Consider the following 12387-nt stretch of genomic DNA (forward strand, 5'->3'; position numbering starts at 1 on the left):
AATACCTATTCAAAGATACTAATACCTACAGAGTGAACACACATGAGGGTTAACTTTGGCTTAGAAAATAAAGTTTTAATAATTGCTCATATATAGAACTAAAGAGTTTGAATTCAGAGAATATATCATAGATTTTTAACTTTGATTTTAAAATATAAGTATAAATTAAACAGCCTCTAAAGATTCTGTAATAAAAATATGAAAAAATGTATAATGTGATGTGAAATATAGTTAGTTATAGAGAACATAAAATGTAGTTTGTAATGATTAAAATAGGAGTCTGAAGAGTACCAGGGTGTTAGTGTAAGTAGAACGTCTGGGGTTGATGTCTTAGTCAGTGTGAAGTTGTTGTTTTTTTTTCACAAAAATTTATCATTGCAATTAGCACCCAATGTGAACTTAAGTGTTGTATAATTTATGTTAGTTGGATTAAGGTTTATACAAAAATTATATTTATAGGTATGAGGGATGACTTGCTTCATTAGACAGAAAAGTAGGTAGATGGAAGAAAACAGGGGATGGTTATACATATACTTCAGTCAAACTGGACAAATTTCACATAATGGGTACCTCAGGGCTGTTTTTGATTTACAACAATGATAAAGATGAAATAATAACCAATAAAGTACATAAATTTACTGATGGTATTAAGGGTTTTGGTGATTCTTTGTCTGAGAAAAATGCTAATGCTTTATAAAAGGATTTGAATTATGTAATGAGTTGAGCAAATAAACAGCAAGTGGTTTATTAATTATAATAAATGTAGCGTAATCCGTTTCTAATGTCATAACTCAAATTACATGTACAGTTTTGATGGAAATAACCCTAAAAGTGTTATCAATGAAAAGGTTCTTGGTGTTCTGGTTAAACAGTTCTTAAACAAACCAAGTAGTGTGCTGCTGATAGTAGTTGGACAAATATTACTTTAGGTTGTATCTATACTGAATACAAGTCTAATGATATTACAATTTCATTGTACAAGTCACCTGTTTGGCCATTTAGAGAACTATGATTAGTTTTAGGCACTTTACATTAGGAAAGATATCGAATTGTTGGATAGAATAAATAGGAGAGTGACTAGGATGATACTTCAGATGCAAAGGTTGTCATACAAGCTTTGCATGATTAAAATGTATGAAACTATTTTCTCTTTAAAACAAGATAAGTTAAAAGAGTTCTAACTGAGGTGTTTAAAACTGTTAAGGGAGCTAATAACATTCATGTATCATCTTTTTCATATTTAACAGTGAGAATGATAGGACTAGGGGGACATAAATATGAATTTTTACCAGAGTAGAAGTCATCTTCAGTTAAGAAAGTTTTATTTTTCTTACAAAGTAGTAGTTCTGTAAAATGGGTTGCCTTCAGATGTTGGAAGGCAATAAATTTATGAGAGTTCAAGCCTTCTCAACAAGAGATCAGCCAACAGGTCTCTTGTTGTCCTTAAATTTTATGTTATGCTAGTTGTTAGAACTATGCGATGATTAAGGTTGGAGTTACATGCTATTGTAGTCCAGATAACTCAACTAAAAGAGCACTAGCACAAGTTGTAGGTCATGTTTTGTTTTTTTTCTTCCTCTGCAACATGAGAAGTTAATCAGTGTATGTTACAGAAATATATGGTGCATGATGAGAATATTATTATTATGGGGGACTTAATGAATGAAACCACTTACATGGTCAAAACTGGTCTGCATGATGATATTACCTGAAATTAGTTGAGGATTGAGGAATATGTAACATATTGAATGATGAGATTTCTGCTCAGACTTCAGGTCCATGAACTGCTTAGAATACTAATGTGAATGGAGAGTTAGAGTTTACAGCCCTATTTAGAGAAGATTTCTTAACATCTTGGTATGCCATAATATATTGGAAATTTATCATGTCTATTATGTATAATGTGGCATAATGTTTTTTTTTTTAAGTATTTCTAGATCATCCTGTTTGCAACTTCTTTAATTTTATCATTCAGCTTAACAAATCTGTGATTGTACAGACAGGACAAAATAACACTAATAATCAGTAAGTTTAAAAAAAAAAAAGCTGTTGCTGAAGATAATTAACCCCAACATTACTGATGGGGACACAAGCCCATCAGCTTTTAAAAATACATTTTTGTAAAGCTATTTATTCACACGAAAATATACTTGTGTAACAACAATTTTCTCAATTACAGGATCCCTATGGCCTATGTATAAAACTTAAACAAGGATATCAAAAGGGTTGCAGTTAATTTCAATAATTACTGTTTAGAATTCTGGTGTAGTTTCATAGAAAATGAATGATATCACTCAATGATTTTACTCAGTTTCTTATACTAAGTGTTGAAACTGACAAAAAATAACTCAGTATCTTAGCCCTAACTTCATTACCAAAATGTATAACATATATAAGAACTATTAGCAGTGAGATATCATCTATGTTTCTAATCAATCTGAAATGTTTAAGTATAATGAAATATCTTTATTATAATTCCATTAATATACTGTTCTTAAATTTAAAAAAAATTACATTATTTTATTTTATATAATTTGGTTAACTAGAATCTTTGTTAACTAATTTTTAGCACTTAAAAAATCAGATACACAAACATATAAATAGGAAATAAGTGGTAAGAAAATTGAAAATATAATATGGTGCAAAAAAACTAAAAAATAGACATATAATTAATTTTTAGTACAAAAAACAACAACACTACTGTTAGTATACGTATTAGTTTTCCTAACCTACCTGGAACAACCTCCAAACATCAGATACTATTTGATAATGGTTATACATACAAAATGCATACTATATTTTAAAGTGTACTTTGAAAACCTGTATCACTGCATATATTTCTTCATTAAAATAGTAATTTTAATATTTATTACTAGCTGCTTACACTCTATAAGCATAACATGCAGTTGTATTTGTGTGTGTGCAAATGTTTTTATTTTGACAGCAATATTATGGATAAGTAAAAACTGTCTCTAGCTTTATCTTACCTGCCCCTACACTTCTTGAATAACAATTGATTAGGTTTGTGTCACGTTATCCTTGATAAAAGATAAAAGAGCACAACTTGAGAGATTTTAAGTAAAATAATTAGCTAAAAAATATCAAACAAAAATGGAAATGCACACATACTTATGACTCTTACAAACTATTTTAACAGCAGCATCAACACAAGAAATGTCTATCCAGTAGGTAAATCAAGATTCACGTAGAAAGTTCGTGCTCAATTATTTCAAGCAGTGCAATTACCAAGTAAGAGAAATGTGGCATAAAAAACATCTGGCATTTCCTGCTATATAAGTCAATAAACCACACCCTCCAACTAGAAACAAAACAGCTAGCTTTAATGTGTCTCAACTACATACAAGTAGACATGATATGCCAACACCCATACAACTGGATTAATTCATTACAAACTGAGAAAATATGATACAGCCTAATGCAAAATTAAAGGAACAAAATTGAAGTAAATTTATACAACTAATAATAATTTTTCTACAATATCATAGAGTAAGTAAGGGTCTAAAATTCCCTCTTTTCCTAACTAGGAACTACTGTTTTTATAAAATGAATATATACATATATTTATATATACATACAATATTTATAAATTTATTATTTCAAAGGCATGACTGATTAGGTGGTTCATTCACTCCAATTCTACATGTTATGTACACACATGTATATCTTTTAGTGATCTTATATTTCCAAGATATGGCTAATTTCCGGATGGACATTTCTTTGCTGACTGATTCTATCTAAGCATAATGTTAGGACAGTGAGTGCTATCACAAAGGTAAAAAATCATGCACCTCTATTTTACGTCCCTCAACCACGGTGCCGTTCAATTGCTCTCGTGCACGATCAGCATCTGCGCTACTTGCGAATGTTACAAAACCGAATCCCTGCATGCATAAGACAAACAAGAAAAAAGACATGCATTAATTAATATCCGTGCACTTGAACATACCTTGCCCTGTAAAGACAAAGAATAAAAACATTAAATCTTCTCAGTGATATAAGTCAGGTAAAAGCTGCCCTCTCAGGCATGCATCACTACTGGCTGGTTGACAGGTTTTATATTTAAAAACAACTTCCTCAGAAATTACATTTTGTCAAGAAAAGGAAATTTTTAAAAACTAGCTTAAGGGATTCATGGATTGAAAGTATTTCTTTAAAATTTATGCAGTAAAGTTAATTTTATAAATAAAATACAGTGCATCAAATTTGGTATGACCAAATTGCAGAAATATATATACACACATACACATGGACAGACACACACATATTTATACATATATATTGATATTTGTATTAAAAGCCTTAAAAAACATTATAGACATGGTCCATAATAAACATCTGTAAGTTAGAAAGAAAAAGAAAATAAATATAATTATTTTCACATAAGTCAACATTATAAAGATCAGGTTTATCTACCAAGTTAAATGATTAAATAAGTTGAAACCATGAAAGCATAAAATAAACTGGATTAACAATTTTACTTTCATGAAAACAAAAGGTTTAGCAAATAACGTAATTTCTAGAAGCAAATAATCAAATTTTAAATAGTTAAGGAAACAGAATAGTCTGGATATTATTACAATTTAAATTTCCATTAATACTTTATAATATTCTAATTATTTATGTATGAACAAATTGGAAAGTAATGTACAATATGCTTAAAAAGGTTAAATAAAAACATTTTGAATTTACCACAATAGATGACACTTTCTATAACAGACTATTGACCAAATGTCAAAATTTAAGAAATAATGTGAAATAAAAGCTGCTTTTAAATATTTTTAGAAGTTTCATTTTCTAGGTGAAATCATTACAGAAATATTTTGTTTTCTTTTAAATTCAGTTCAATAATTCAATAGAGATACAAGGCATAACAGTGTACAGTTTCAATAAACAATGTTATTGTAGTTAAAAGTGTTTCAAAATTGTGTTTGCTTGTTTATTTCATGCCTTTTCATGCTTTTTTGCAAAAGAAAATAACAGATAATGTGGAGAGAATGGGATTAGAAGAAATTGGAAGAACACTACTGATAAATGTTACTAAAAATCACAATGCCTAAAAAAAGGATACACTGCACACAATAAATATAACACTGTACAAACGGAGGAACCAAAAAGTTTAATTCTTACCATAAAATGTTTTGAATGGGTACTTATTTTCTTGAAAAATAAATATATACTTGGAAAGAAATTTATAAGCATTCATTAAAGAATTATGAAAAAAAAGTAATATTGTATTGTGACAAAACATGCTATGTAAGTAATTAAATTTCCTGTCCTCCCTATGTTTGTATATAATTCCATAACAGAGATATCTCACACTTTTTCAAAAGTAATCAATTTCAATAAAAACGCATACTCTAACAGCTTAGTGGCATTTCTGATCAGTTTGAGCTTTGTATGTAAAATCTAGAAACGAAGAAATCTGCAGGTTTTTACTGAGAAACAAGAGTATATACCGATCAGTTTAATAATTTGAATACTATTTTACCAGAATGGTAACTTTCAAGAGTGCTTTTACGTTTGATTTCCAATTGTTTAACGAGAAAATAGAAATACTTCTACTGGAATTGAATTAAAACAAGTAAGTTATATATTTACAAAAATATTCATTATACACTGGGATTTTTTGGAATTGATACGTAACAAGCTTGCATTCTTGGGCATCCAATCTGACTTATCAAAATTAATATCAGAACTATAGTTTTGGCATATTCCTTTCAGTTCATTTAAAGAACAGTTTTATGACAAAGCTCTTTCTGTGGACCGTTTCTATGTAAATATATATAGGTCATAAGCTTTCTTGAAAGTTGATTTTATGGTGCTCTCATGAAGCACTCTTATATTTACCAGCTTTTAATAATACTATCTTACAATTCTTCCAGTCAATTCAGTGGTTAGTAATTTCTATATCTGTTCCAATGATTGAAAGTTTATTCATTTGTTTAATTGCATTATTTGCTCTTTGTGTTACTTATCTAATTGGTTATCAGTCTCTTTTAACGTCTATGTAGGCAGGTTTATTTAGTTGGAAGTTGATATTAATTACACCAGCTACACAAAGTGTTTGGCAAAAAATGTTGAAAAAATATTTGGTTAGTAGTTTTAGGCTGGTTTTAATTTTTATTAGATGAACTGCTGCAAACACCAATATATGTCCAGAATAATTTGCATCATGTCTTTATAACTTATTCAAAGTATGAAAACTTGAATTTAGATGGAACCAATAGGTAGCAACTGTTATGAAGCTCACTGCAGTTTCATTTTTTGAAGGTATTTTTTTCTTGGGCACAAACTTTGATAAATCTTTGTACAAGTTTTTAAGAATCCACTTTTTACCTTGATAGTTTCTTTGATTAAACTGATGACCCAAAAAGCAGCTTAGAGGATATATAAAAAAGCCAAGTGAATCTGTCAGCTAAGAACATACAATACATATTTTTTTACATTCTTACAAGAAATGCAAAATAAAATTTTGACAGATATTGTAGGAAATTATAACAACAAAAACAGAACTACTGAATACAAGAATCTCCATCTACAAGTGTATGCATAAATATGGGCATTTATGAAGGATTTTATTACAACTATCAAAAACTATAGTTTCATAATTAAGGAAGTTAACTAATATAATTGACTTGAGTGTTTGATGTTTTACCAGACAATAACTATTAAATTATGGACCCAGAGTGAAAAAAGCTTTGCAACTAGTTGAAAAGCAACCACAGTCATCAATCTTTTGGCAGATAAGACATCATTATCAATAGTAAAACAAGCAAGTAACCAAAGGTTTATCACCTACAATGAAATACATTAAAATAAAATAATTATAAAAATGAATGAAATTTTTCTCTCAAACCAAGTCATTTTAGATGTATAATTAATGACATGAAACCCCAATCAACTTAACTGGTTTTTGTTCAAGAAATTAAAGGAAAGCAGCCCTCACCCAGATATAATTCTGAGTGGTTCAACTATGAAGAAATATTTTCTAATATCATGATCAGAAAGTCTATTTATTACATGGATTCACTGAAACCTAGAAATTGATTTTTTTTTTTTAAACTAACTAAACACACTATCAAGGATTTACATTTAAAACTTCTAATCTATTGCTCATGATGAATAGACCAAAAGATTACCATGGATTTGACCTTCTTACCTGCAAACAGCAGTAACTGTATGTAAGTTTAATGAATTATAGCTACAAAATAACAAACACAAAAGACATGTAGATGTAAAACAATAAATATTACAAAACAGAAAAATTTGGTTTAATTAGTCTTCAGACACTTACTTCAATAATTCTGTGACAAAAGTGGGTCCCACAAAATTTTACACTTATAAAATAATGAATAGTCAATTCTGTTACTCAAGCATAAACATACAAAGATAACTGAATACAGGATTTGTTTACAACATATCATTAATAGTACAATTATAAAAGAATGAGCAGTCTAATCTGTATGAAAGTTTACAAATTAATGCAAATTTTGTCTGGATAAACTATCTAAAAAATACAAGTCATTAATTATTCACAAATTTTCTGAACACACAAAATGATAAATTTGCAGTGAAATGGCAATATAATCAGAATACTGGTAAGGAAGTGTTTGGTTTGTTTTGAATTTCATGCAAAGCTACTCAAGGGCTATCTGCACTAAAGAAGCAGTACTTATAGCCTTTCATAACTAAATACTTATAAGTTGTTTTGTTATTAATAAATACTATAATAGAAGGTGAGATATCTCTGCATTATGGCAAAAACAAATTTTTTTACGACAATATCTTCAATATCATGTGTTACATATGTTGATAGAAATCTCTAGGTTTTTTTCTATTATCTAGTGTTCAAAATTAAAAGATATTTCTCAAACCCTGAAACAAATTTAACTAGTCCTTAGGCATTTACAAATTGACCTAGTTGCTTCTTATTTAAAAAAAGCAAAGAAAAGACCAAAAGCAAACATAGTATTAGTAGACTGTGTACTGTACTTTACCAAGTAGTATTTCATCAGTTGATAACGCGAGTACATAAGAATCATGTTTTATCAACTTAGTTAGACACCATACACTGTAATAATTCATCTCTATAACATATCTGTAATACCTCAAGTACAGGAATGAAATACATTTTAGGTTAATTAAAAAAATGATTTAATTATGTATGAAGCAATTCAAAGGTTTTTAACTAACATTTTAAAATAAGATCAAGTGAAACTAAATTCATACCAATCCACTTACAGTGTTCAACAATCTATTTCATAATATACCTGCAGTCACAGAATGGACTTTTCACTATTTGATCCACTTTGTATGTGTTTTTTTTTCTCATAGCAAAGCCACATTTAGCTATTTGCTGAGTCCATTGAGGGATCCATTTTGTAGTACGTTTTGCCCCATAGAAAAGTTATGTTATCTTTGAATATTGAATGATATTTAATTTTTTACCTCAAAATATACAAACAAGATTACTGTATAGAAAACTGATTACACACAATATTCAGATCTGTTAGAAAACATCAGGTGAGAAAGATGGAAGTATTGAAGAAAGTTATAACAAAAAAACAAGAAATGAATTCCTAAAAAGCTCAAACAGAAGATTAATGAAGAATAGCTAGAACATGTACTCAGAATTAGAAATCTGAATTACTAACAGTGAAAGTGAAAATAGTTTAACATAAATAACAAAGTAATAATTTATAATGTCAGAAAAACATGTAGGTTCAAGAAGTCTTCATAGAGGGACTATAGGGTTTTTATCATTTTATGATAATTATTCATGCACCACAATAGAAACTTCTCATGGGAAAAGAAGATGACCTGCGTGCAGCAGCATGGACATGATATGAGATAAAGTTCTGATCCTGGGCTTTGCAGGACCCATGTCTGAATTACTTTCTGAAGTTCATCATTGTTCTTGATAGAGTGTTGGGCTCAAGAAACCTGCTTACTGTCATATGGGGCTGTCTAAGTCTTAGAAAGACTGTAAATCCTTGAGTTAAAAAGGAATGTCAAGACCACATGTGAACATTGTGGAGGTGGAAAATATTTCTTCCCTGAGTCTTAAGAGATGTTTAAGAGAACATTAACTGCTTTTTAAGGCATTTCAAGCAAGTCTTTCCTGAAACTTATGGTTTTAGGAATAGGCAATGTAATGCATGGTCCTGAACTGAGATGGCCTGACCCCAAATGATGTTCAGCACCTGACGGGAAGTGCAGCCATAAGAGAAACACAGTCAAAGCTCAGCTTCACCTATGGCTAAACCCAATAGAAAACTAAGCCATATAAAAAGCAAATTTAAAGGCTCAAAACAGAGACCCCTTCAAAAATTTGGATGTCCTCACAGATGATTTGTGGCAATTACATAGCAAAACCTACCAAGAAATGACTGACTGATTGCAAAGACATTCTCGCATAAAATATTTAGAGAGATGGCTAAGTGAGATCATGAAACACTACTTGGGGTAAGAAATATTCATACCATGACTGAGGCATTTTCCATAGTGATGAAATTCAAAAGGTGGTTACCTTGAACAAGTTGCAATATGGGTAAAATGCCAACATCAGTAGCTGTTGTGACTCCCAGCTCAAGCTAATGCCTTCAGAAACCACAATCCCTAAGAGCATGACTCAAAATGTCTTAGCACAATAAAAATGATATCCAGTGAAAGGACAAGACTATCTAGACTTTTCTATGATATTTTTGTCACAGCAGATGCAGTCAATGCTTCTGCCTGAATGTTCTTATGGAAATGAGGCTCAGAATATTTACTATGACTGTGAGCTGCACATTCATTTCATTACATTTCCCACACATTATTGAGTAGCAAGATATATAGAACCCTACTTTCAGACCAACTGCACAGAAAAAAAAAACCCAAGCAGATACTGCTTTGTATCAGAAACTCTAAATAAAACCACTACTTTGCCCTGGTAAACAGTGGAACACTAAATATGAATGAAGAAATATATCTCCAAGTACATCTAGTCCACATGAGCCATAGAATGAAAATAGTTGTTGCAGCCTTTTGTTCTGATGTTGACTTCTTTGAAATAAGCATACAACAGAAACTGTTTACAAATCTTGCCTGTACAATGGGTAAGCTGAGCTTTAATAAGAAATACTTCCAGTGTTAACATGCATAACTAACCCAAGAATAGTGTGGTTTATAGAAAGAATTGTAGTACCTCTGTGTACACAAGTGGTATAGTTTGATTTACTATAGAAAAAGTTTAATATATTGATACTGTGTAATGTGGTTATCAAACTAGTACCTAAAGCACACATTTTCTGGGTCTGGAAAGCAAGCAGCATAGTATGTACATTGATCTGCCATTTGGGAATGTAGTCTCAGTATTATTAGCAATCCAGCTTCCTGCTGGAATAGTCATCAGAGATGTAAATGAAACAGAGTTAACCAATAGTATTGCTATTGTTCCTTCCATCATGCCCACATTAATAAATAAATAGTTTGTTATGAGTGGATCTAAGATTGCTAATTGATAACTTAAGTACCAATTGAGACTCAACACAATAGCAAAGTCTTGATCATCTACTGGCTAAGCATGTTGATATAACTGTATGGCTAGATAACCAGTTGGGTTGTGGTACAATCAATTGCCAGCACAAAGAAACAAGCAACGGGAGTATGACTAAATAAACACTGTGCAACCTTCTAAAGATCACTACATATCAAGCCAGTGCAGAGATACAGTCAGTGTCCAAGGTCAGGATCATACAGCTTTCAGAGAGCTTATGGATAACATGTATAGGTTCTGTGTTGAGCTTTGCATGGTGAAGGCTGTGACATACGTTGATGTCTCTCCATTGTCACAGCACTTTAGAACTTGCCTTCTAATCATGGCAAGACACTATTGAAACCATTATTCTTAAAGAAAGTTCACTTTCTAGGTGGATTATATGTCACTGAAATGACTCGTGAATTTTAAGAATGTGCAAGAGATGATAATTAGATCAAAATACTGCAAATGTATGATGTGATCATACAGCATTACAAAGCAATACATCATAAAAATGTATAGTGAGATCCTGTCTTGTCTCTTCATTAAATGACCTAATTTAGCATTTCACGTTCAAGTAAAATCCATTTCAGCTATCGAGATGCAGAGACATATTGTAGGCAATTTCACTGGTAACTGTATTCCAAAATTCACACCTCTTGAGTTCTTCAAAGGACAATTGAGGGTTACAGAACTAGTTTGAATTCTGTTAGTGGTCCTTGCCACACAGTAAGGTAATATGACCAGTGCAAGTATATTACTTTGAAGGATTCTATAAGCATTTATAAGTATGCAACAGTCTGTTATACCATTTTTATTAGACACATGTAGACATGGTTTTCTGTCTGTCTTGTGACAAGTAACCCTCTAGCTCTGAGACAACAGATTTTCAAGGTTTTGCATGATACAAGGACTGGAGGCCACAAGGATGTCACTACTGCTAATGTACAATGATGGTTATACCGACCATTTGTGAATCATGACTGCACACAGAAGAAGAAAATAAAACAACTTGGACAGGGAAAACTCCAAGGAAGAATTGTTGATTCTCCCTCAAGAAAACAGACCTGGATATTACCAGTCCCATTCCCAAAACAGAGCATGATGGTCAATATGAGATGGTTATTACTGACAACTTCATTAAGCTGATTGAGACAAAATAATTCATCAACACTCTTATATATAGTTCATTGCTGATGTCTTGGTTTTCTTGAAGACATTCACATGGATTGTGGCATTAATTTCACTAATCAGTTATTCTCTGAGTTGTGCATGCTGTTCATTGTGATTAATGCATACATTTCAACTTCCCAACTTTAGTCAGATAATTTGGTAGACCAGGTGACATAGAATATCAATTGTATTTGGTGAAGTTTGTTAATGTCAAGCCATTTGAGCTATTGGGTGAGATATTGTGATTCAATACATCCATTACATTTCATGATTTACACTTGATTATTAACAGCTGGGAAAGTAATTTGGTCCAGAAACCAATGAGTGAAAATATGTTGTGATCCTTGATTTTGGAGCCATTGAGTAACTTAATCCAGTAAAATGCATGAATGGTATTCTATAATGACCATTCTATTATCCAAAGCTAGGTTAGTCATGAAACCAACAATTGAAATAGCCTTACAATCCTTGTTTTCTAAGGTTCCAAGTGATTTTCTACAGCAAAATGATAGTTAACATTTTATTAATATCACTCACTCTTATTCAAGTATTGGTAATTCTCCAAAACAGACTTTATAGAGTTGAAAAGAAGCTCTCACATGTGTACTTAACTGTATACAACTCATTCATGTGCAGTGATGGAATTGTAATATTTGTCGGGTATAAAGTGA

The 12387-nt window shown here is 30.9% G+C and overlaps 1 protein-coding gene across 3 annotated transcripts in view; it reads right to left on the reverse strand.

Annotated features, from left to right (window-relative positions):
- The window catches only part of LOC143255226 (RNA binding protein fox-1 homolog 1-like), a 224958-nt gene that overhangs the window by 32575 nt on the left and 179996 nt on the right, over positions 1 to 12387 (reverse strand). For all 3 annotated transcript variants that reach the window (XM_076510553.1, XM_076510551.1, XM_076510552.1), the window contains exon 5: positions 3810 to 3902. In XM_076510553.1, coding sequence (XP_076366668.1) covers positions 3810 to 3902 — 93 coding nt within the window. The remainder of the gene's footprint in view (positions 1 to 3809; positions 3903 to 12387) is intronic.

Source organism: Tachypleus tridentatus, chromosome 7, assembly GCF_004210375.1.
Source record: "Tachypleus tridentatus isolate NWPU-2018 chromosome 7, ASM421037v1, whole genome shotgun sequence".
Classification (NCBI taxonomy): domain Eukaryota; kingdom Metazoa; phylum Arthropoda; class Merostomata; order Xiphosura; family Limulidae; genus Tachypleus; species Tachypleus tridentatus.